Source organism: Tympanuchus pallidicinctus, unplaced genomic scaffold (genome assembly GCF_026119805.1).
Source record: "Tympanuchus pallidicinctus isolate F22 unplaced genomic scaffold, pur_lepc_1.0 scaffold1, whole genome shotgun sequence".
Classification (NCBI taxonomy): domain Eukaryota; kingdom Metazoa; phylum Chordata; class Aves; order Galliformes; family Phasianidae; genus Tympanuchus; species Tympanuchus pallidicinctus.
The window spans coordinates 59,500,213-59,527,372 of NW_026294618.1; the positions used below are offsets into that span (position 1 = coordinate 59,500,213).

Here is a 27,160-nt window from a genome sequence, read left to right on the forward strand (position 1 = left end):
ACTGGAAGGCAAGACTTAGCTGCTGCTAGCATAGAAGAGACACTCAGAATGGCATGCTGGATTTTGAATGAAAAACTCTCAGTCCTATTATTAGTGAGTATATTTAGAGCTAAAATCCTAATTGGATATATATAAATATTTCAAGCTTGTTAAAGACATTTTATGGTTTGCTTAGAGTAATACTCCCGAGCTAAATGTAAAGCTTGCTATAAAATATTCAGCAACCTTTTTACAGCTAGTCTTAAAAACAATTTAAAGTCTTACTGTTTTATTTTTAATTATTTCTAAGTCTGTATACATTAGACCTCAGATAAAGGGAAGAGAGGATTGGCATTGTAATTCAAATTATATTACGTATCATTTTCAGAGGTTTTGGTCAGATGGGCATGAAGAGTAGAGAAAGGAATTTCCTCAGTGTCTAACTCACTCTGTTTCTGGAATTCTTTAATTTTAAGTTTTATTGCCTTTTTAGACACCAGGCTAAGCCTTGTGTTTAAGATCAAGTTTACCACCACACTGTAAATGTCATCTGTATCCTCTGTTGGGGACGTGGGGATAGGGCTATAATCCTGCATTTGCTAACAGATAGCCTCATTCCAGCAGGCATTTGTGATTTCTATCATCTGTGATCAAGAGATGCATTGCATGCTTATTTTGAAGTATTTCTCAGATACTTTTCAAAACTATAACCATACCTAGCTTTATATGCATTAGAAATATTCTTAGTTTCACTGATCTGCAGCCTATCTGCTTTGTAGTTGGTGTGGCTGGGCTTGAATTTATATCTGTTTATTGATACCTTCTGCTGGTATGAAGATGAAGATGCTTACATTTATACACGGATTATGCTGGGAGTAAGTATGAATTTGATTGTTAAAAGGCTCCACATGAAGAATGAATGTGTAATCTGATTTTATTCACATCTTTTTATGATATATATTTTTTTTATGCTTAGCAGTAATTTTCTCATATAAAAGTATTGTGTTACTGTAGTGTTGTCTTCCTTTTTTTTTTTTTTTTTTTAATCTTCTGTTCCAAACTTGTGATCTGATTTCTTTATACTGTTATATGCACAGTCAACCTTGGCTTGGGCGAGAGCTTCTGCAACGTGCCTTAATTTTAACTGCATGCTAATCCTGTTACCAGTCAGTAGAAATCTTATTTCATTCTTAAGAGGAGCAAGCACTGTAAGTACCATCTCTCAAATAGCCATATTATCCTTTCCTTTTCATTTCTGTAGTTCCACAAGATTGTCCATATCAAACATTTTCCAAGGAACCTTAAGTTTTGATAGAGAACTCTGTACACTATTGCCTAGCTATTACCATTTAAATTGTCAGTACTTATGACTGAGGAGAAACAAATTACTTGTTTAACGCAACACTCAATGCAACACTGATTTTGGCAGCCACATAGCACAGTGTCATGAAGTGAAAAGTGAGGAGCGACAAAAAGGGGTTGTAAGAATGCAACTCAGCCAAATGTAGAGAATATTCAAATATCATGAGTATCCTACGTGGCTGTAAAGAGAAAATAAGTGAGAGGAAATGTACATATAAACATGTCACAAGCATAATAAGGAACATGCCTAAGCCCTTTTGTCTGAGTGGAGACCATTTAGTTCTTCCCTTCTTGTAAGCATGTGTTCTCTGTTTTTGAGGGGTTGTCTGCTCAGAGGCATTTACATTAACCTTGGCATAACACATAGGAAGTACTTACGGCTTTATCTCTACTAGCTATAGCTTCAGCTTGCAGTGAGTTATGAGAATAAGAACTATTAGAATTCCAGTATCATTTATTTGGATTATCACTGATGATTTCACAACTCTGAGAACAACTGGAATTTAGAAATCACAGCATTAATTTATTTTATTGTCAGATGATTCTTATTTTCAGTTCTGGTGGCAGTTTTTTTTTGTTCTTTAAAGTACTGTAACGTTTCATCTAGTCTTCAGACCAGGAATCATCAATGCTTTTTGACTATTTGAGTCCAACGGATCTGAGAATTAAAAAAAAAAAAAAAAGTCCTGAATTTCTGAACTAGTTTGTGAATTTATATAAAATATTTGCATGCCCATTTAAATACTGAGTAAGAACTTAGAGAAGCGCTACTCTTCTCACAGTTTATCAATATTTCGATTTTCTAAACAATATTCTGCACTAGGCAGGGTTCTGGTTCCAGCATGGCCAGAACAAGACGAACCAGTGCCCATCAGAGGCCCATCATGGCACCCTGCAGTGCTCCATATTTTTGGACAGTTTATTACTTGGGAAGCAACATGGTTACACGCCAGGATCTTTGGCACGGCACTGTGCCAGGACAAGCAAGCAATCCAACCAGCCAGCACATATTTCAGGGGCTGACATGGGCCTGCAGGTGCTTCTGAGGTTCCTGCAGAGACTGTTGGCTGAGCTTGCAAGCAGCAATGGCCCAGTCTGGTTGTAAACACAGCCATCTCTGGGGCTCTTATTCCAGCAAATCAGTTGTCAGCTCAGATAATCTCCTCAAGTGTCGTAGAGGAAAGCAGTTTTGCCCAACCTAAATTTGAGCCCCTTCATAAGCTGAGTTGTTTTAAGAAATCTTAGAGTGTTGTTAAACCAAAAAACACTTACTTGAGCCCCAAAGTTAAGTTTGAACCAGAACTTCATTTTTAGATATACTGAATTCCTCTAACCTCCTTTCCAACTTGGAAGTTGCAAGTAGTAATACGAATGATATAAAACAACTTTTGCTTTTTTACCAAGTGCTGTGGAGGAGCACCAAGGAGGCAGCTTGACAAAAACATCACATTTCACAAGGTGGTTGCCTATGGAATAGCTGTAAATGCAAGTAAGCTTTTTTTTTGTTGTTGTTGTTCTTTGCCTTTGAACTATTTTGAATTTCACAGTGATTCTGCATAATGTCATCAGCCCTGACATGTGCTATTTTAGTACTAGCATTTGATAACTGCATCTTTAAATAAGTCAGGAAGTCTCATTTCATTAACCATTTGTAATCCTTTCAACTTGGATAATAACTAATGGTTGCCCGTTAGCTGATTTGGTTTCAATAACTTTCATTGTACCCCTTAGAGCAGATGTCTAGAGAGATGAAATAGCGTTATAGACTGATTTCCTAAGGAAATGATACTTATGAGCTACACTGTTCATCTGCCCACTGTTAAATCTTCTTCAATAAATTTTCAATCAGGTAATAAATTTCATCTGACTTTGAAGCAAGTAGCTATCTCAAAATCATTAAATTCCTACATATTTTTAAAAAGTGGAATATAGGTACAGGGTAAACCTGCATCTTGAGATCTCAAGTTTTCTGTTGATCCCTTTGAATACTGATAATTTGCCAGGCTGGGACAAAGACAACACCCTCCTGTTCCCCAGATGGTTAAAGGATCTGGGGGAAGAATGGAGCTTGGGGAATTTAGAAGACACATGGGGAACAGGGATAGCGTGGGGAAGAGCAGTGTACAGAGAAGGAGGAATAAAAAGTAATACGAAAGACATAAGTGCATAGAGATGGGGAGGTATCTGGGAAAGGTGGCACTGTTCTCTTACAAAAAGTGATGGAGATGCAGGAGGTAATCAGGGTTATTTATAAGCAAAATACATTGTAGGGTAAAAGTATTTCCCCTAGGCTGGCTGTGAGGGTGGATCTCAGTCCCAAAATACTTTGCAGTCTGTATGTAGGAGCTGCTTTCCTTTGTGTGTATGGGCAGTCAGTGTCCCCATATACTGAGGACAAATATATGGAGTTAGGATCCAACAAGTCAGGAACCAACTGTCAGGAACCAACAAGTAAAATTTGTTCCTTGTATTAGCATTAAAGAATTCAGAGCAGAAGGCGGGCAGATGAAAATGTGCATCCTATAGTATATTATGATGATTTACTTATCTGTCATATTCATTCATTTATCAGAGTTCAGTTTCAGCATATAGCAGATTCCTATAGAACGGAACATTGCTTCTGTAATTAACAAATGAACCCAGGAATGTAAACTAACCAGCTTCTACTTGGTGTATAATTTCTAATGCTACAAAAAGAAAGCAAAACTGCAAAAAGCTTTTATGTTTTTTGGTTTTACATTCATATGAAATGTTTCCTGCTGCATTAAGATGGACAATTTGGGAAGTACAAATCTATTAGAAAAGTGATTACTTTATGGTCTCAGTATTTCCAAGAAGACAAACACATAGACCTGATATGTAATGACAGAAAGCATCGCTATTTAATTCTATAACTTTCTAGGGAGAAAATATGGGGTTGGGGCTTTTTTTTGCTTGTTTGGCTGGTTGTTTTTTGTTGTTGTTTGTTTGTTTTGTCTTTGGCAGATTTGACTTGGTTTGGTTTTGGTTTCCAGAAGAAAAAAAATGGAGTTGATGAGACAATTGGAGAATAAAATAAAATACAGACAATTTTGATTTAAAAAACAAACAACAAAAAAAGCCAACTTAAAAAACAGCACTTCCCTAACAGAAAAATGAAAAGAAAATATAGATTTTGCAAAAATGCTACATCATTGTGTAGTCAGTCTTGGGTAAAGAACAGCCAGAAACACGACTATCTAGAATTAAATTTCAAATGCAAATAATAGAATAGAATAGAATAGAATAGAATAGAATAGAATAGAATAGAATAGAATAGAATAGAATAGATCAATCTATAGCACATACAGTGAAAAAACTAATATTCTCTCTTTTCAGATTAAAGAATAAGTGCCCACAGATATATTGAGTCCCTTTTTAAAAAGCTTGACTGTTAAAATGATGTGTAAATAGATGCCATTTTTCTATCAAGTGACACATTTATCCAAGTACTATTTCCTTTTGTTACACAGAAGCATAGTCAACTCTTATTAGACTATTGCAATTTAGTAATTGTTAGTTAAGTGAATGTTCTCCCCTGTATGATCAATAGCCTAAATGTGGCAGCAAGAAGTTAAACCAATTTGCAGATCAGATCAGTAATCTTATCCTCACAATATAAAATTGTAGACTCTTTTATTATTAAAGTAACATGCATTCATCTCAGCTTGCCAGGTGGTGTTATTCCAGCATATTTATTTAATAGCATGCTAAAAATAGTCACTGTGACACTAGTATTGTCTGACTTCTTGCAGTCAGCCTGCTCAGCTGAGGTACACGTGGCCTTGGAAGAAGTACATCTGTGTATTTAATTTTTCATCAACTCTAATACAAATCCAAGAGCAGGCTTTAATTGGTCAGGTCGTAAAGGGATATAATTAGAGACTAGTGGAAGAGGGAAGTTGGAGAGAGAAGAGAGGGTAAACAATGCTATCTATAATCAAGGGCATCATTGAAAATTCAGTAAAGGGAATTCTGCTTAGTTTGTTTTCCTGCATTCTGCATGCCTGTCTGTGATAAGAGCTGTCTGGGAGTTATTCACCCACTAATAAATCTTCCTTATGGATCTGTAATTCTGCTGGAATAAAACCACTGTTTCAGGCACTCCCAGTCTGATCAGTGCAAATCATTTTGTATTTTCTAATTTCTAAAGAGGCTTTGCAGTTGAGAGCTGGTGCCTAAAGATATCTACAAGAGATAGAAAATAACATTTTCTAGAATTCCATTTTCTTACTACACTGCCTTTACTGTCATAAAAAAGTACGTTTGTACCTATTATAAAGTGGGCAGTGCTGGTGGTACTTCTTTACTTTGGCATACAGTGCATGTTTTGAAGAACAACTTACTTGTTGTACTGTTTAGATGCTTGCAGAAAAGTTATACAGATCTACTCCTGCAACAGTGGTTGAATTATGATGTGAATAAAGCTTAAGAAGTTAAGGGATAGTAGGAGAAGGACAGTGGGTTTCTTTGTAATTAGTCTGCTTGGAATGGTGCTTTCTGCTCCTTACAAATTCCAATAGTGTGATTTTCTTTAAAAATGCAGACAGAAATATGGAGGTGCCAGGTTTGTTTGCCTTGTGACAAGCACTGAAAAATCTATAACTGAAAAAAAAAAAAAAAAAATCAAGAAAACTTTCCACTTTCAAAAGTAATTGAACAGTGTTTGTAGGTGAAGGCTGTTGGTGGTCTGAGTAACTTCTTTGCATAGTTCTGAGTTTTCAGGAAATTTTTTTTTTTTAAATCTCACGTAAGCTTGTTTGTCACTCTTGTAATTTTCATATAACCTGTGCATTTTTAATCCACAGAGGAAGCAAAGAGCTGAACTGAGGGATCTATGTAACCAGACATAAGGCAGTGGGTTGCAAAAGAATACAGGTTTGGTCAGGGGCAGACTCATTTGTTCTCAGCTTAAATTCCCATATTGCTGTTCTCCTCACCATGAGCTGAATGGTCTAGATTTGACCCTTTAATTTTACCATGATATGCTGGTTAACCAAAATGCTTGACTGCTAGCTGCAAGCTTCAATTTGATTATTATCCTGTACAGGCATGCAGAAAAAGAGAGAGAAATCTTGTTCTCAGATAAACACATCCAATTGTTGTTTGGTTCAATGAGAGTTGTGCATGCTTCACTGATGGCACAATTGGCTGAATAAGATGAGCTAAATTGACCAGACTTTCAAGATAATTTAATTACATCTCTTTGTTTTTAAGAATATGTACAGTAAACACCCTGCTCTGATAGCAGCTCTTTTCCTCCTCCACTCCTTCCAATAAAACCTTTTATTTGATCTCAGAGGTGGACCACATTAAACATCTCAGGGTCAAATACAAATTAATGCATATTAAGTGCTTCAGAGGTTCCTGATGTTGTTAAAAACAATAGTTGAAATCCTTCAGTCTTCATGCTCAGATATAAAAAGAAAACTATCTGAGTGATTGCATGATTTATTTTGTACTTTATATTTAGTCATGCAGAATGAGGAAAATATTGAACTGAAGATTCAATACTGAATACCTGAAACTTTGCTCTCACACTTACCTTATCTAAGCAGTGCAGGGGAAAAACAAAACAAAACAAAAGACCACATCAGCAACTGTAAATGCAGATTTCAGCAATTTGTACATAAATTTTGAAATTACTTGGTAAATTCTATGCACTGTAGATGCAAAGAACCTTCAGAAAATGTACTTTAGGAATGTAAAATATTTTAGCTAATGGGAGCATATCCAGTGCCAGACTTTTTAGTCTGCTACAATTATTGAAAAAATGAACCACATTGAAAATGGAATTAGATCTTTGCATTACTCTTACCATCCAGCTATAATTCAGTTTTAGACTGCATCATTTTTTCCTGGCAGCACAGAAAAACAACATCAGAAGTATTACGCTAATGACACTCAAGGCAAAATTTAAGATCATGGAATATTGGGGTAAACAGACATACTCAGTATTTTGGCTTGAATGTTAATATTTTTCAATGTATCATTATATTGTATATGTTAATAGTTACCACAGAATAGCTTGAAAGCAAGACCTATCCTGTTCATTCTGGGAGTCTTCCACTCTTGTAATACCTTCCACCTGCTAGATGAAAGCTGGAGAGAATATTACCCAGAAGGAAAGATTTCCAAAGAAGATTGTGGGATGCTGTTTCCATTGACAATAACATTTACAGTAAAGCAGAACAATATACAGTTGGACAAAAGAATGTATTTTAATAGCTTACAGAAAAAAAAAACCTCACTGGGTTAAGTTGAAGAAAACAGATTCCTTCTTCCAGGGAAATCTGGCAATACGATTGCCTTCAGTAAATCTTAGGCTAGAGGTTTTCTTGTGAAATGAAGTCTGTTCAACCAATACAATTATTTTTTTGCTCAGGATCGCAAATACTTTGCCAAGGAATATGGAAGAAACTACCATCTCATCTCACTTTCAGCACTCAGCATGTAGCAGGTAGCACTCAGTTTCCTGTCACTGCTGACACAACTAGAATTTGTACAAACCATGTGCAATCCCACTTTGAGGAAAGTGCAAGATTTCATAGCATTCCAAACAGCAGAAATGTCTTCACTTTGTATGAAAATTTCAGTGTGCCATATCCATTTTTTACAAATCTATATATTTCAAAGTTGAAATAAATAAAGTTATGCTATGAATACAGATCGAAATCTCCAAATCTAGTCAGTGTTACTACTCTAAATGAGCGAGTGTAGTCCAAAACTTACAGTTTATGCGTTTCAGGGAACTGTGTTGGTAAAATAAAGCTAAGGATTCCAACTGCATAAAATACATTTGATCCTGAAGATGTGGTGAATATTTATACCATGTCAGAGTTAGAGAATGACAGAACGGTTTGGACTGGACGACACCTTAAAGCCCATCCAGTTCCAATCTCCTGTCATGGGCAGGTTTGTCACTCATTAGATCAGGCTACCCAGGGCCCCATCCAAACTGGCCTTGACTACCTCTGGAGATGGGATATCCACAGCTTCTCTGGACAGAGATGGGTTATAAAGCACTTTAAACACATTTGAATTCAATCTCCATCCTGATTAAGCTATTCTGATTTGCATAAATTTATTATTCATTGGTCCAAAAATTCAGAAAAAATTGTGTAAAAAAATTCTCTACTGTGGGTGCTCAGTTTATTCACTTCAAATGTCCATGCCAATAAACAACTGATTATTGTAATTAAAGGTTTCATCAGGAAATGGTTCACAAGAGAATAACCAATCAGCCTAGTGACTAGGACAGATACTTTGGTTTAAGTTCCTACTTTAAGTTACATATAATAAGTATTTAAAAAAAGGTCTTTCATTCAAAAATGACTCACCCACTGAGTGCCTAAGCATGGGGCAATGAGATAGAGCAGGCAAAAAGAAATGGTGGGAAGAGTCCCTAAAGCTAACATCGTGCTTTGTGTGAAGTGTAACTTGACAGTCAACAAAAGTGCATCTGCTGCTCTAGAAGGATCATATCAGAACTGAGTGGAAATAACCTCTCTCCAGCCTGGACAGATGGGCTAAGCTGCCATTGGAGGACAGAGTGCGATCTTTCACTTTTTTTGCACAGGCTACTTTTAAGTACTTTCATGTTCTGCATTCTTCCTTGACTTGTATTCCCATGACCACAGCCCTCTCCACATGTTGTTTAGGAACCACACAGGCAATAAGAGAGCTTATTATGGATCTAAAGGACAACAATTAATAATTACAATATACAATTACAATTACAATTACAAAAACAGTAATTACAAAATCTTGAAATAGTGTATGGTAATAGTGCTTTTGTAAACATCTAATTGTTTTTCATTGTTGGTTTTCATCCTTCAGTATTTACTGTTTTGCATTAATTGCACCTTTCCCATAATGAATTTTAAAATCTGTCCTACCGAAAACTGAAAATGTGCTTCTAGTTTGATTATGATTTTATCTGTGTTAATCTGTTATAAAACAAGAGTTTTGTTCCCTTTTTGATCAACTTTCCACTTACAAAAAGGATTATGAGGAAGTTCGCTTATGCATTTTTTTAGACTAGTCACTTCCTCACCCTTTGGGAATCATGCTAGAAGTAGAAGTAATGAATGCTGCTGAGGACAAATTAGAGCTAACCCTGTGATTCAGACCTTTTCCTTAAAATCAGAATTCCTGTGTGATGCCCAAGCTCCACCAGCATATTGTGATGCTATACCCAGTTGTGGACAGGGGAGGATTTTGAAAGCGTCTCATAAGTCTTTCCAGTGCCAATCTATGCCTAAAATGGACAAGATAGTGTCCTGTGTAGCAATATTAGACCTTGGCATATATTAGAATATTCATGAAAAACAAAAAAAGGAAAAAAAAAAAAAAAAAAAAACAACCACAAACAAAAGTGGATTTTTATAAATTTTCTTTTAACACTTTAAATCCTAAGGTAAACAGCTTTATCTCATTTCTCAAGTGGTTGCCTGGGATAACACTGAAGCCTGCAGGACACTCAATTGTAAACATGCAACCCTGCAGCTGTTGTCTCCAGTTTGAACCAGTTGTTCAGATAAAATTTTCCTTTTGCTGTCAGTTTACTCTATTCAAAGCTCTCGATTTATGCCTAAGCTTTTCAAATAGTCAAGCAGTGCGTGCTTAACAGAACTGCTTCTGGCGCTGGGGATACATACGAGCATGTCTATAGTCTTGTGCCTCTCTTCTCTCATGCAGCCATCCACATTGTTGCCCACTTGATCAATATAGAGCGGTATCACAACAGCCAGTCAAAGGAAGCAGGGGGGCTGCGGAATAAGCTTTCTGGCCTTGGCAAGAGGCCAAATGAAAGCTACTTGAACCCAATCAGGACCTACGAAACAGTAAGCTGTCACTTTCCGGTTTTCTTCATGTAAAAAGTTTTCCTTTGTGGATCCTACTGTCATGAAAACTATATTTCAAAGCCTTTTAACCAAAGCAATAAGGTGCTGCCAGAGGTTAACCTCAATTTCAGCTGAAAACACTTAGAGCTGCATTTTCAGGTTATTTAGCTCAAAGAAATGCCTATCGTATTTTAATTAGTTTGCCAGGAGACAAGAAGGGGGAAGGCTAAGGGAACTCATAAATTGTAGACAGTGAGATAAACCTGCAAGGAATTTTAAAAACTAAAATAAACTGTAAATATATGGAGCAAACACAACTTCTTTCTAGCAAGAAACAACAATTGAACAGCAGTAACACACGACATTGCTTCCACTGTTGCTATTTGTCTCTCCCCATGGGATTTCTTCCCAGTTTGAAGGTTGCTTCTGCCCTGTTACAGAGTGGGACTGCCCAAGGAAGACACGTCCAACAGCACCCAGAGGCTTGCTACATAGGGGATGCAGTGTATGGGGAAGCCTGGCATAGTGTGTGCAGGACTATGCATAACTCTGTCCTGCAAATGAATGACTCTGTTTTCCTTGGGGAAATAATGATACTGCGCATCCCTCTTACTTACTTGGGTACCTTGTAACAGCATTGCTAGAGATCTTCTTTGCAATACTCACAAGATACAGAAAAACACATCAATTCTGCTATGCATGCATGTAAAATACACAAAAGTTTCTCAGCTTTATCCCTTACACTATTCATCAGACACTATACTACTTTTTGTGTATAGTCTTGTATGCTGTTGTGTACTCTCAGGCTACGCAAGCCCCTAGTAAGACTCCCACATGTAATTTTTCTACATTTGAGGAAATTCCCACACACCCAGCTTGTGGTAAATGCTTCTTAAAGACCATGGAGTGGGCCCTTTCAATCAGAAACTAAGTGAGATGATGGCTGGACAATCAACAGTAGTCTTTCATAGTATTTTCAATTATAAGGCATTTTGTCCCTTTTTTTTTCTCTGTTCTTCTCCAGCTTAAATGTGACTTTCGCATCTTTCTAAACAAACAAACAAACAGTTATCAAGTTTCAAGAAAAACAAGCAAATTAATGGTCTCAAAATTATGAGTACAGAAGCTTTGATGTTAGCATTGACAAAGTAGCCAGAGCAGAACAGTGAGGAAGGACTAAGCTGTGTCACTTCTGAATAGCTGGTGCCTACACTCACCACATGCATATGAAATGTTTCTCCAGAACAGAGCAGAACTCAGAGTACTGAATGGCAACCCACTGCCTTCCAGTACGTATTTTTTTTCTCTGCTAAGCCTTCTCATAGTGTTATAATTGAGAGGTAGGCTTCTAATTAACATTAAGATCCTAAATATCCTTGAAAAAGAAAGCTAGCATTTTCAGAGATTTTATCCAGATTTCTCACAGTAATATGCCCCACAATTACTTGCTAATTTACAGCCTCGATTATACTCTAACCTCTAATATTTATATTTATCTCCCACTTGTGTTTCAGTAGCTATACTCAGAATTAATAAATTATGAAGGAAAGCAAAGTGAAGATTGCTTCTAACTTCAGAGAGGAAAATTCTGAGTGCAACAGCTCAGATTTCCTTTCCAATTCCATTGTAACCCTGGAGTAGAAATGTACTAAGAGTTTTTGATGTTTTTCCTTGTTTCATCTCAACATTCAAATAGACAGTGTAGTGGAAGTGTTCAAAATATCACCTAGATCAATCCTGTTAATATGTAGAAGGGTCTGAGCACACTCTTCACAGGCACCAATTTGAAAATGTGCTGTGTGCAGTTGAGTGTGAATATTTGAAAGGATGATTTTACTGTAAAAAGTGACAGTAAAAATGACATTGTGGAATTTTATCACCTCTAGCATTTCAATATCAGATGAGTTGAATTTACAAATACCATGTGGATTTTACTTCTACTGTACTAGTAGCTGTAGCATCAACTCATGATCCAGCAGGCATATTCAGTTTCCTCCTTCCTGAACACCAGCCCTAGAAAAAGACATATATACTTTGCAGGCCAAGCAGAGGCTTTATTTATACTCTGCTGCCATATTTAGCTTGAGTCTTATCTTGCATGTGAGATTCTTACTGCTGTTCTTCATGATTCACTTTACAAATGAGATCAGCATCTGACTGTTGTGCTCAAAATATGTCTTCATTCTCACTTCAGTTTATTTTAGTGGGTTTAGACAGATGTAACAGACCTTCGCTGATGTCTGTGAGTCACGAATAAGAAGGAACATGCTTTGGCCCAGAATATTAATGTAAAGATGTGAATATAAACATATATTTCAGATACTAAATATTATCCTGTGATATACAGGTAAATGTAAAGAACATGCAAATAAGATATGCTATTTAGGTGAGAGTATGCCATTTTTATACACCACTAAAAGACTGCGAAAATCTTTGAAGTAAAATAAGCACAAAACAGACCCACACATTCCAAGTGACTTAGCACCTCACTTTATCATCCTCCCATGAATAACACAATTGGTAGAGCTGTTTTGGTTATTACATTTCTAAGCTTAATCTTCTCTCTCATCTGTTTCCTTTTTTCTTCTGAGATGCTTTTACATAAGATAAGCAAGTAAAAGTACTACTGGGACTGCCTGATTTCCCTCCTTTCAATTCCTCAAACAAATAAGTGGCAGTGAGCATTTATAAATCTGTATGGGATAAGCCCAATCAGAAATAGAACAGGTGGATGATTTTCCATGCTTTTCTGAAATGAAATTGATGTTTGCCTTGCCTGAAAGTCTTGTTCTGAATTTGTTCCTATTCTGAATATGTAACATAAAATTTGATTTAATATATAATAGTAAGAACAGTGACATTATTAACAAAGTAAAAATGCTACTACGAACAACAATATTAGTAATAGTAATAATGTATGTTTACTCTAGAACATAACAGGAGAGGTACTGACCACCATAGCTGGAGTAACAGGAGTTATGATAACTGTGGCTTTTGTTCTGATCGTGACTTCATCCACAGAGCTCATCAGAAGGTTGTGCTATGAGGTGTTCTGGTATACCCACCACCTCTTTGTGGTTTTCTTTATTGGTTTAATAATCCATGGTACAGGGTAAGTACCTGCATGAACTACATGAGGTATGTGTGAAAGTCTGAGATGAACACAATCCAAATCTTTCACTCTGTGCCTTTCTAATACCAAACTGTTGAGATCTTTGCTTGGAGACAGGATGCAAAATGAAAACCTTCTGAGATTAGTACACACCACTTCTCCAAGGACTTTTCTGTGTTTTCTGTGTTTTTCTTTCAAACACTCTTCGGCTATTTCCCTGTCATATGATTTGCAGAATCAACACATTCAGACTGAAGGAACTTCCATCTCTGAGAACTGGGGGTGTTACAGATCAACTTTTTATTGGCTCCAATTAATAGGAATACTCCTTAACTTCATAGCTCTTGTAAGGCATTTTTTCAAGAGAGCTTGTACAAGATTGCTAAGCTTTCTGCATTTCTGCACTTCCCCTAATTTTCCTTTATCTTCCCTCTTCAGTAGTGTTACTGTGAACCTCTAGTAGTCCATATACATGCTCATTTTAATTCAGATAGAGCGTGTAGTTTTGAGGCAAATCTTGCAGTCCTTCTCCCTATGTTTTTGTTCATATTATTGCACAACATTAGACTGTAAAACGTAGAGTGACTGAAGATGAAACAATACCAACAGTTTTGTCTCTGTGTTCATGAGACCAACGTAGATCTAGTCCGAAGTCTTTGGTAACTCCCAAATGTGCACAGAGGGTTAGGCACTCAACAAAACATGTTTTGCTCTTTTCCTGCCAACTACCTGGTGTATACATGGCCTGAAGCTATACTAATACTTTTCACATGTCACAGTATCTTTTTTACATCTGTTTTATAAAACATTCACATAGTGTTGACTGCCTCTGAAGTATGTACAGACCCTTGTTCTTTGACACATGGGAACTTCTTAGCCCACTGCAATGTGTTCACACCTATTCCTTTGGGGAGCATGGAGTTATCACGAGACAGATAACAGGCTGGCACTATGCTTTGTGCTGTTACTTTCCTCACCTCCTTTCTTGTTATTTGAGACATGCTACATTTAGTTTAACCTTGAAGGGCTCCTGGAATTGGCCCAATTGATTAGTCCCAAGATTCAGAGTCACAGCTTCAAATAAATGCTGTAAACTGTATCCTGGTCTAATTAAAAAGCATTCCTTAATTCTCCCCTTTAAATCTGTAAGGATCCAATTTCAAGCAACCTTTGAAGAACCCTTTGGAAGTCTTTGGTTTTGTGTGCTTCCTCCTTCTCAGGTGACTGCACAAAAGCAACAGCTCTCTCAAGTCTTCTTTTCTGTCTTCTGTCTAAACTGGTGGCAGCTGGTGATAGTGTCACATAAAAGAAGGCAGCACTTGTCTCTTGTAAGACAAATAGACAGGACAGGCTTATGTTGTAGAGTCAAAGTGAGAATGGAAGGGAAAATTCAGAGAAACCATGTGAAACAAACAGCGTTTCTCATAAAAATCTTACTTCCCTACCCACAGTAAACACCAGCTGAAACACATTAAAACTGAGAAGTTGAGACTGATATGTTTGGAAAAATCACATCTTAGCAATCTCAGAAGTAAAGAACTTACAATTTAATATGTTTAGAAAGCACACATCTAATTGCGGTCCTCCAACTTTATTTGCAGCTTTTAAAAATGCATTTAGAAAGCAGCAAAGGAAAGAGAAGGTCTGTCTCCATTAAAGTTTATTGTTTTTCTAAACAGTACCAGATGGTCATATATAGAGGAGGTCAGTGTGTCCAAAGAACTTGGAAATCATTCTGATTTTGACACAGAAAATAGAACATGCATTTTCTTTGAAACAGCTTCATTTGTGCTCTTCATTTGCACTGGTGTATAACAATATTATAACAAATTTCTTGCACTTGGTTAAAAGTCATGGCAAACATAAAGGAAACATGAAGAGAGTACAATATGACCTGTTTTTGATTGTCAGTCGTCTCCATGTCTGCATCCAAGTACTAGCATGAAACATACACGTGTCCAGAGACATTACGAAGAGGTGTGTTGACAAATATTTTTGTTTTAAGTCAGCTAGTCCGGGCTCAGACACCTCACAGTCTGCTGCTTCACAACATCACTTACTGTAAAGAACACTACTTGGAATGGGAGAAAACCACTCAGTGCCCTTTGCCGCAGTTTTCTGGTAACAAACCTGTGGTAAGAGTATTGTTTGTCTTCTGCTTTTGGCTTAATATCCTTCTTTGAGAGGCCATGTGTCTGTCATAAGGAATGAGGGGGCTGCAGTGTATGATGCCAGTGACTGGCACTCAAGTGTCATGTTTTGAGAGTAATTGCCCATTTGTGTTCTGTGACCTCCCCCCGTGCACTGAAAAGACAGTGATCCCTACCTCCTACATAATCTGTACAGACAGGTACAGATGGAGAGATATTTGTAAAAGTTTGGTGTTAGTAATAATAATTAATACTTCTGGAAGATTCTTTAGTAAGTCAGCACTCCTTTTTATTTCAAATTGGCCTCTATTTGTGTTTTGGTTGGTTAGTTGAGTTTTGTTGCTTTTTTCCCCCCCTTTTTTTTTTTGTGGGTTTTGTGTTTTGTTGGCAGTGGTAGGTTTTATTTTTTTATTACATTTTGTTTTTATTTAGCAGCAGCAATAGCCTTGATGTGCTCATCTCATTGCACAAATATGGTCTCTAGGTAAAAATCTTTTAGGAGTAGAGATACAGAAAATGCAGTGAAACAGGAGAGATAGAGATGCAAATTATTATTATTATTTTAACTAATAGTGCTTTAATATTAATAGCTTAATTACCAAGGGAGACTAAACCGAAGATAAGATTATGTCCTTGCTTTGGGGCACATACCTCCTATCATCCAGCCTTGATGTCTTAAGTTAGGTAAAACGGAGAGAATTTGAAACAATAAATTATGAAAGGCAGGAAAAATGTCCCACAGAAGGGTGGTTTCACTGCAACAAGATTGCAAATCCACAGGGGGTAATTAAGTAGCAGATTTGTACAGTGTGTCAGATGTCTAGCATCTAAACAAGATCATTTAACATTTACAGTTCAAGATTTAGCTTGCTCATATGCAAGTTTTTGTTGTTTCTTCCAGAAAGAGAAAGCGTATGAAAGGAAATCTTAATGTAAAGGAGAAAAAATTAGCATTCAGTATCTTGCAGCTCTGTTAATGGCTGACATAGATTTTTCTTAAACTAAACTATTGTTAGCCACTACTCAAACTGAATATTAATGAGAAAATGAATGCCTCTCTAAAAATTTCAGCTACAGTGTCTCCATAAAAATCAATAGGTGGCTTCACACTGTGAATACAGACACAAACTTGCTTCCAACTGCATGTCTTGACATTCATTATCATAAAGCTAACTGGAGAGAACTTCCATTTCTCTATCTTAAACCTACTTTGCCACACTTTCCTGCAAACCCAAGGCTGTGCTTGCAAAGTCACATTACTTCAAATGAATTGTGATGATACCGTACGGTACATCAATTGTCTGTTAGAACTGGGCTTTGCTGGATGAGTGCTGTGCAATGGTGTCAGCCCGCAAGCCTCAATGGGCAAAAATCCATTCAGAGGCTCAGAAGATGTGGCAGCACCAGCAAGGCAGGGATTTAGAACTGGGACAAAGGGACAGCCTTGTGCACGTGCAGCTGGGATTGTGCAGTGTGGCACTGGAGCACACACTCCCCTGGCCTCAGGTATGCTGAGGCAGATGGGCCCCCCCCTCAGGCATCTACGCCTGCTTCCTGGCTTCATGTCTCTGCCCATCTCCTCCTACTGAGGGTGTTTTAAACATTTCTTTTACACCCAGTGTATCTGAACTTCTGTCCTCACAGTGTCTACCATCCCATCACTGTGCTTAGTTCATTCTCATCAGAGGAGGAAACACCACCTGGGCAGGAATACAGATGCTCTGATTAAATGGCCAGGAGTCTGCGTTGTCTAGCGGCACAGCCCTCCTGGTAGATGCCTCATTGTCCCAAACCAGCCATGAGATATTTTGGATTGAAAGCTCTGTTGCAGAGAAGTTGAAATCTTTTGAAATCTTAGCTTAGCTGTCACATTAGAGAGACTGCAGCATTAACATTCCTGTCACATGCTTTTATTTACAGGTAACACAAATGGAAGGAAGGAAAAACAGGCTTCATCATTATTGTGCCTTGATGTATGCTAATATATTCAAGACATTTGAGATTAACCACTGTGCAGAGACACCTGTAGTATTTAGGGGCAACCGATGCGTTGAGTTTCTGCTTTAGCTCAGAATCTCCTGGCTTATACTAGTTTCTTCCTACTATTAAATCATTTTTTAAAATTTAATTTTCAAAACTTAAACTTGGGAAATTGCTGCTCCATCTTCTTATCACTTTCTAAGAAAGCCACATAATTTTACAGCTTGCTTCTCATGAAAGATACTTTATATTCCCTGTTACTCAGCTTGTGGGGAAAAGTCAATGTTTCAATAGGTAAAGTTACTCTTGATAGTCAAATCATTGAATAGTCATTCAGACGGCTAAAATGCATTGTATGAGTAACTGAACTGCAATAAAACTGTATCTCCTAGGGGGAAAAAAAACATGAGGGAAAAACAAAACACATAAAAAACACGTACTTCGTTTATTTATTATTCCAAAGATTCCATTACATCTAATTATCTAAGCTATTGTCATAGCACATATCTGTACTATGCTAATACTCTTGAATAGCCTGAATAGCCAAGAACTTTGTACTGATGGTCCACAACAAAAAGTAGAACGATCCTCTGCAACACCTTAAGTAAGAGCTAGCTAATGGATTAAATGGAATTACATCCCATTTCTCTAATTGAATATTTGATATTTAATGTCTTCACATGTAGTTGCAAAAAACACACAGCTGAAAATATGATGTACCCATATATGATCTGATCCATCTGGATTATTTTAGATTTTGAAGAGAAAAAAGGAGTAAGCCTAGGATGGGTGATACTATATGCATCTACATGTCTTTAGGTCCAATTATGTTTATATTTAACTCCTAAACAGATTAATTCTTTTGCTTCGTAGTAGGAATGGATATTAAAAGACTCTTCTTGGCTGGAATACAGATGGATATTAGCAATGCTTTTGGACTGTGTCTGTGACAGAGTCCCCTATGTCCATTCCATGAGAACATTAGAATTGCTACGGTAGCAACTGAAATACTCCTGTGAGAAAGGCAAATGAAAAAAAAAAGAAAAATCACAGAAGAGAAAGCAAATACTTACATTTTAGGCTAACTTCAGATTTAAACAGTGAACACAACATAATTTTATTGAAGTTGAAAAAAATACTGTTTTTTAATATTAAACTTTCTACAGGCTTGGAAATGGGTTGTGAGTCCTGTGGTGCTGTATATCTGTGAAAGAATTGTTAGATTCTGGAGATTTCAACAGGAGGTAGTCATTACTAAGGTATGTTGCACAGTTGCACGTTTGCGTAAAAAGAAAGTGATTCCACTGCGTTACTTTTTCCCTTTTATAGACATCTACTCCACATTATGATCTTATTTTTCACCTCCAGATTCAACTCTTCTTCCATCATTACTATGGTTTCAGCCAGGTATTGATTTTAATTTTGCATTTATTCCAATAGCAAGTCCATAAGACTATTCCATATGGGACCAAATTTGATTAATGAACTACCAGACTCACAAAGCCCCCCCATCACGCACCTCTGCACAGACACCATTTTTTTCCACAGAACTTAAATGCAACTTACACTGGAGTAAATGGCATAGAGGCCCTCAACTTCATCAGGATATGGTTTTTACTGTCAAATCAGAAGGCTTCCAAGGAGATTAAGGGCTTTATTATCAGGCAGCACAAATAGTCAAAATGTCATTGATACCAGCACAACTGTGCCAATTTGTCCCAGTTGCAAACATCTTTGTGTGCTAAGGATCTGTTTAATTCACAGCAGAGTAAATTGGAGCAGCAAAGTCCATGTGTATCAAGCCAGTGATCAGAAGGAGGCTTATCTTGTGTGAGGGAAAAGCATGCAGGATAAATCATGCTGCTGATTTCACAGGGTGACTGTGATCTTTGCATCTCAGTATGCCATGCACGACACAAAACTAACTGCTAAGCTGAGATTACATCTTAATAAAAGTATGCTAGGATTGAACTCCACCAACCCTGTTTCTTCTTGCCAAATCAATAGCTCCTGTTCTCTGTCACCCTCACTGTGAAGAAGTTCCTTCACATATCAGTACAGAACTTCCTATGCTCAATTTTATGGCCATCCCCTTGTCCTGTCCCCACAGACTGCTGAAAAGAGGTCAACTATGTCCCCTTGACTCCCACACTTAAGATATTTATAAACATTAATAAGATCACCTCTTAGTCTTCTTTTCTCAAGGCTGAACAGACCGAGGATGCTCAGCCTTTCCTCATAAGAGGGGTGCTCCAGGCCATTTATTATTTTCATGGCCTTCTGCTAGACTCTTTCCAGGAGATCCCTGCAAAGGCTTTTGCAAAAGCTTCCATGTTAGGAAAAAGTTAACAAAACATTGACCTGCTAAAGACTTTACTCTGCATCTTATGACTCATAATGAGAGCTGCCAGGTATTATACAATGTATACACTCTCAAATTATTGGACAACAACAGCACTACAGTATAAAGTTTAGACAGTTATCTATAGATACTTAAACATGACTGTGCATTCCAATTTTAATTAACTTGAGCTCAAGTACAGATGATTAAGAAGTCATCTGTAGTTCAGTGAAAATGGTTATTCTTCTCACAGAAAATTAAGTAAAACTTTTTACTATTCTTCAGGTGGTGACACATTCCTCTGGAGTCCTAGAGCTTCACATGAAGAAGCATGGCTTTAAAATGGAAGCGGGTCAGTATATCTTTCTGCAGTGCTCATCAATCTCATCTTTGGAGTGGCACCCCTTCACCCTCACCTCAGCTCCTGAGGAAGACTTCTTCAGTGTTCATATCAGGGTAGCTGGGGACTGGACTGCAGCCCTCTTCAAGGCTTTTGGAGCAGAGGAGAAAACTTTCAAGGAGTTGTGGATGTTACCAAGGTTTGAATATCAAACAATACATTTTAAAGAGTTAATTTTACATTTAAAAATAAATTTTAACATTTTAATTAATTCTGTGTGTGTTCTTTGTGTCATAGATCATAGATCATAGTCCGAGGTTCAGAAATATGCTATTATGCTAATATGAAAACAAAACCCCTACAAATAAAATCAGTCATGAACTTAGGTCAGTGGCAATCATGAAAACCCAATGAATAACCCAAGTCCAAGTCTATATATATGTATGCACATATATATTGCTATTATTTACATCTCTGCCATCTGTATCTATAGACATTGCAAACTGAATTAAACTGAATTGCAAACTGAACTGTAACAACACTAAAAGCTACTTGCTAGCTATTTTTCTGAATGTTTCCTTTCTGGCAGCACCAATCACGTACCACCCAAATGTTCAATTTGTCCCTTCAGGTTACTCAAATAATTTGTGGCTACAGAAACCTATGCCTGAGCCTTGCTTCTTTTCATCAGTCTCCCTCAACTCAGTCTCTGTCCTAATATATAAAGGTTATCAGCACTCAAGTTCTATCTTGTGGCATCTTAATCCAAGCAAAATGTTGATCTTTCATTGTTGAAAGTCAGCAGGGCTCAGCTGAAGTTAATACAGCCATTCAGACTTACATCTGCTAAGTATCTGGCTCTACACCAGATGGATTCAAACCATTTAGAAATTTGTGGTCATAGAGGGGATTTTCAGCACAGGAAACAGTCCAGTACAGGATCATTTCTATTACAGTGGAATGCTTAGGACTTAACACTGAAGGAGTTATTTCTACCTCAGAAAATTGCTTTTGATGAGGTGGTTCTAGTGAAACCAAATAGCAAAAGGTAAAACTATTTTATGTAATTTAGTGATACTTGGATGCTAAAGAACATTCCTCTAAAAAGCTTATGAACACCATCAAGCTACAGAGGCATACCAGACTGCGGAGACAGAGAAGAAAATGCGTAGTTCTTGCTTTATGTCAGTTAATATGAATTAGAAATAAAAGCTGTGCCTTTGTAAAAGGCAGCTGGAAAGAGAATTTTGCTGTTTCAATAGAACAGGAGCAGAAATGACCCACAGTGACTGACATCCAGTATAAAGAGAGAGAAAGAGGAAAACATCATCAAATGTTGCTGGTCATAATGCAAAATTGAAATAAACAGCAATGTTATACATAAAGACTCCTTTTTGTAATTTTGTTAGCCTGCCTAATGCCATCATTGAATTGCTTTCTTGCAACATAATAAAAGAATCTTTCAATAGTTAAGCTAGCAATAATGAAAAAACAAGTCTTTTTCACAGCTTTGAGTATCTAAAGATAAACAACAAACTGGTGGCTATAATTCAAAAATAACTTAGCAGAATTAAATTAAATTTAATTTAGCAGAAACCAAGCAAAAGATGGAAGTTATATAGCAACTAAATGATAAGGTAAGGTTCTAAAAATAAAATATGCAAATTGTAATTAATAAAGGAAGATAAAAATAAAATATACATCTATTTTAAATAGACAGGTAATCCAAAGCATATCTAGGAATAATCTATATCTCTATTTTTGAATCCTCTATTGGCATATGAAAATGTAGTGTTTTTTTGTTGGTTTTTTTTTTTTTTTTGTCACTATTTGATTACCTTCCTACATTCCTGCACCCTTTCTAGATCAAATGACTGGGTTGTATAGCTTTGTTTCTCTTTCCTTGCTTTCTCTGAGTCTTTGCATTAGGCTAATTTCTATAGCTGGGGCACACAAATGCATCCAAACCAATGATGGGATCTCTGTCATCTGATGATTTACGAACAGATGGACTAGACAAATATTTGTAAGGAATTAATTAAATGTAGTTGATCTTGTTTTATAGCATGCAGAGAGATTAAATAATCTCTTGAAATTCCTCCAAGATCTATTTCTTCTCAGTCAACTAACAATGTGAATTGCTACAAAGAACACACTGATCTATGTAGAACGTTTATTTTAAAGTAGTTCTTAGATTCTTTACATGTATGCTCTTAATTCTGAGTGCATAAAGAGCACAGGGCTGGGCAATAATTTTGCTAAGGATATATTCTAAAAATAGCTTATTTTGTTTTTGTCTGAGACCAGATGTTCAAAAGTTATTTCTGAGTTGTTGTTTCATTTGCTACATCACACTTGCAGAAATTAAAATGAGCCATTTGGCAAATACAAATGAAAGAGAGAATGTTTGCTAGGATTTCAGGTACACTTTGGGAAAGCAACAATTGGTTTTCAGATCCATTGTGTCCATACATTTGTTTATACCATTGTTTAGTGATTTTGCTTTCGTTTCCTGTTAAAACACTTAATTGTTTCTATGTCTGGATATTTTTTCATACTATCAAAATTGGTCTTTTAAGATGATTGGTGCAAAAAAGGAAAAGCCTAAAACAACAGAAATCTGAAAGGAAAAAAATACTTTTTTTCCTGCACTTGCTGTTGGATTCCAAAACAATCTTCTGAAGCACTTATGCTATCTGAAGATAGACTGGACAGAGCACTCCAAAGCACAGCATGTATTTATATTCCATGTTGGTAATGGAATTAATCTGATTATTTAATGATCTTTTTCATCTCTAATGTTGTTCAAAATGAATGCTTTAGCATCAGTAATATTGATTATAAAGGCTAGCAATATAAACAAATGTTTTTCTTTACAATTTCTCCTCTGTGTCAGATACTAAGTACAGTATTACTGCCAAAAATGTATTTCTGGAATACTGATTGTTCTGAAAGAGCTGAGAAAGTACTGGTTTCCTTGCATATGCCTACCTTTTTCTTACTTTCTCTTTTATTACTTTAATACACATGGAGAAGTTTTCAAAATAATTAATATAATCAGTTTGTCTTTACTTTGATATATACAATGCAGAAAATAAAGCTCTAAAACAGGATGCTTTTCAGTGATTTGTAATTAAATATGCAAATTCCACCGCTAAATTTGGACATGCAATTATATGACTAATCACATTTCAGAAAGCCAGAAAATTGCAATTGCATGCTTAAATAGATGGCCAGGCCCCAGACCCACATGGGTGCTCTTGTTCTCTTGTTTCAGAGAAAAACAGTTGCTTTGCTATTAAGTGACACCCAATGAAAATTAAATGTGTTTGCATGGATTATTCATGCGCCAGCTTAGTCACAGAGTTCTTTTATTTTAACAGAAGTTCTGTTTTCAAAACATGTAGCCCAACAAATTTTTAACCTTTCTACTGCTTTATATGTTGCTGATTCTTGACTGTTTTGTTGCTGTAGATTGGTTGTGGATGGACCATATGGATCTGCAACCACAGATGTTTTTCGCTACAGAGTGAGTGTGTGCATTGCAGCTGGGATAGGAGTCACGCCATTTGCCTCTATTTTAAAATCCATTTGGTACAAGTGCTGCAATCCTCATACAGTATTGGTGCTGCAGAAGGTAAGTGGGAAAGTTTATCACTCTATTAAAGAGTTCCACAAATAAATCTATTTTCCAGGTTGCAGAGGCAATTCAGAGTTGGAGACTCACTTGAGTGCTTTATCTTGCCATCAGATGCACTCATTCACTCTCCAGCTGCCTCAGGAACTTTTCTGTGGTAGATTTTCCCAATTTCCCTGTTATTTCCTGAGGAATAAAGCAGCCCAAGCACTGGTTTTAGTAAAAGCTGAAGAATCATAATTGTACTTGGAGACAAATACATAGTAACTCTCATACGTAGACACATAGACAGAGCTCGAAGATAAACTGTCCCCTCTCCTACAAAATGAATTCTGTGAGGTCATCTCAGAGAGCACTGAAGGCAATACCTGCTCTATGCCCAGGTGCAGGTCTCATGCAGGCCCTTGGGATACCAGTCTTGACACAAATACTGCTTTCAGCACCCATCAGCTGCTTTTCTCACCCTGCAGAAGGAATGAAAAAAGGTATTTGAGATCTGAATGAGATGCATATATCAAGACGTATGTTTCTGCTTGCAAACAACTTTAATTATTTTCTTGAAAAGAATATACTGGAGGCTGTAAGGAATGGATGGCACCAATGAAGCTAATATACTCTTGATGTACTCACCTGTTTTACACCTTCTGCTAAGGATGGATGAGGCACTACTGAGAGAGGACAGGTGAAGGAGAGATACTCAGTGAGGCAGGGTGAGGGATAAGAAGATAACAGAGGAAAAAAAAATAAGCTTTAAGCATGTTCTTCTCTATCCATCATGGCTACTGATATCTTGCTGACTTTTCTTTCAGCTTCCTTTAGTTGGTTTTCCAACATTAAAGCTGAATCAGAAATTGCTCAGCATCACACATTTAAGGACAGATATCCGAGAGGGTCAGTACATATGGAGCTGATTGCAGGACCAAGGGGCTGATCTTTTTAAATAAAAAAGTGTTACAATTGGCTTCTTAATGACAAGCTGCCACTATGAAAGCATCTGGGATTTCAGTAACTGAGGAGACGAGGACAGGTTCAGATTGCCGGGGGGATCTTTGAGGCAGAAAAAAAACACTGAGAAAGAAGGGAAATGAGGGAAATAAAAACGAAAATACGAGCTAGATGTAAAAAGAAGTCTACTTGTGAATGTTTGCATCGTATCAGAATGATCACTTCTACTGGAAGGAATTCTATCTATGAACATATGTGTGTTATATATGTGTATTATATATATTGTATATGCATGCATGTAAAAACATTATTATTATCATCGCTGTTGTTATCTTAAGGGGAAAAGATGTGAATTTAACTACACACTGAGTGTATAGTATACCTCAAGATATATAGCTGTGAGAGAACCTTGGGCAAGTGTGCCTACAAGGCAAAAGCATGGTGCATTCTTCCAGAGCTTTCTGCTATAGAGTTTGGTTTTCTGGAATTCATGTGAAATGCAAAAGTATAATGATTTCTGTATATCTTTTATCTATATCTTGGTTTCCTTATTGGTGTGGTGGGAATAGTGATGCTTATTTTTCAGAGGTGTTATGAGGCTTAGCTACGTTAGTGTTTGTAAAGTATTTTGAAAGCCTAGATGAAAGGTACTGGGGAAGTTCACAGCATTCCTTAAAAAATTTAGTGGTCATCTTAGTGAGAGCAATTAATCTCATGGTTGCTCAACATTTTTTTCCCCATTGGTTAAAATCTTCCACTTGTGGTATAATTACAAATAATTTAATCTTCCACAAAGCATGCAGTGCCCTCTTTCTGCCGAGTACCATAGAAATGTCTATTAAGGAAATAAATAAAAGTTTGTGTTTTGTTTTTTTTTTTTTAACAACTTAGTTTTGATTTGAGTACAGTTATCATTACGCTTATTGAACTAATATTTCTTAGTGTTGCCTACATACAGTTGTGTTATAAATGCTCATAGCTTCTATAATGTCTGTAGCTGTATAATTTAAAAAAAAAAAAAACCAAAAACCATCAACAAAAACAGCAAACTGAAAGGAGTGCACATTTATCTAATTGATTCTTCACAATTAAATAGCCTTAGAGCCTTCATTTCTCTATCTTTTTTTTAGTGATTAAGAAGGGAACTGCTGCTGGAAAGTTTCTTCTGCCTTTAGTTATGCACAAAATGATCTTTTCTTTATATTACTGATATGATTTTTTGAACCAATTGCTGTTGAAATCAATAAAATTGTACTGATTCATCAGATGCGGTTATTAGCAAATGTGCACTTCCTATTTTACTGAAAATAAAGACATTACAAAAAGTCTCACCAAAGGCCTACCTAGCCCCATATTCTTTATTCAATATTGTCTGTTTATGAGCACCAAGAGAAAAATCATGAGAGACATCAGACAGAAAAATCATATAGCGATACTTCTTTAATGCACACTGCCTTTGAGCAAGTTCAGTAATGTCTTGATACAAGAGCTGCCTTGTTCTGTTTAATAATCCTTAATAGATTTTTCTTCCGTGACCTTGCCTAGTTGCTTTTTAAACCCATGTAGATCTTTGGCAACCACGGCATATTTTGGAAGTGAGTTCAACAACTGTCCAACTACTTAACCTCTTCCATTTTCTTTAGACCAACCATCCCTGTCTGAGGTAACCTTCCACTTTGAGGTCCACCCCAGACCATCAGTTTCTCAGCAAAACATTTTGGATTAAAGGCCTGAAAAGCTGGCCTATCTTAGCTGTTAAATGCAACCTGAGATATCTTTGAGCAGTTTAGGCTTCTTGCTTCAAATTTAGGAGTATGAATTTGAGCCTTTTCCTATATTTATGTGAAAGGCCACAAGCTGCCACTGTAACTCCAAATCCTATGCCATGTTGTATGTGCCTCTGCTGTCACTGCTGTGCTTTAGCTGTAATGGCCCTCTGGATGAATTCACGTGGCTGAGTGAGATCTCTGAACTTTTTTGGTTTGCTACAGCCCATGAGCAGCATGGCATATTTAGGAGCAGGAGAGGTTTTGCAGGGAGGTGTCCAGCTGCAAGTGCAGGAGGGTTTTGCTGTTGAGTGTCTTACGTCTAAGGGACAGCAACAAGAGCTAGGGATGAGGGTGCCTCTCTGGGTGGCCCTGACCTCATCACCTTTTACACCTCACTTGTGAAAAGATGGCTTTGTTCAGAGTCACAGCTTCCTTCCGTCTTCAGAGCACAGGGAAACAGACAGATGATCATCAGCAAGTAATTACTAATGACTTTCCGCAATGTAGAAAGTGATTTACAAAATATATTCTTCCACCTTACAGGAAAGAAGTATGAGAGCTCTTGTCTGCTGTACAAAATTCAGAATAGGGGAAAATAAATTATAAATATGTACATATTGCAAGGGAGTAAAGTACTGTAGAAATAAGCAACAATTCAAGCGCCTGCATTACAGATCTGAT

At 36.9% G+C, this 27,160-nt stretch overlaps 1 protein-coding gene across 1 annotated transcript in view; it reads left to right on the top strand.

Annotated features, from left to right (window-relative positions):
- Window positions 1-845: 845 nt before the first annotated feature.
- NOX3 (NADPH oxidase 3) overlaps window positions 846-27,160 on the top strand; it is a 39,468-nt gene continuing 13,153 nt past the window's right edge. The window contains exons 1-9 of the mRNA XM_052678219.1: window positions 846-854; window positions 1,077-1,187; window positions 2,746-2,830; window positions 10,060-10,205; window positions 13,136-13,317; window positions 15,323-15,452; window positions 18,614-18,706; window positions 20,074-20,327; window positions 23,603-23,765. Coding sequence (XP_052534179.1) covers window positions 846-854; window positions 1,077-1,187; window positions 2,746-2,830; window positions 10,060-10,205; window positions 13,136-13,317; window positions 15,323-15,452; window positions 18,614-18,706; window positions 20,074-20,327; window positions 23,603-23,765 — 1,173 coding nt within the window. The remainder of the gene's footprint in view (window positions 855-1,076; window positions 1,188-2,745; window positions 2,831-10,059; window positions 10,206-13,135; window positions 13,318-15,322; window positions 15,453-18,613; window positions 18,707-20,073; window positions 20,328-23,602; window positions 23,766-27,160) is intronic.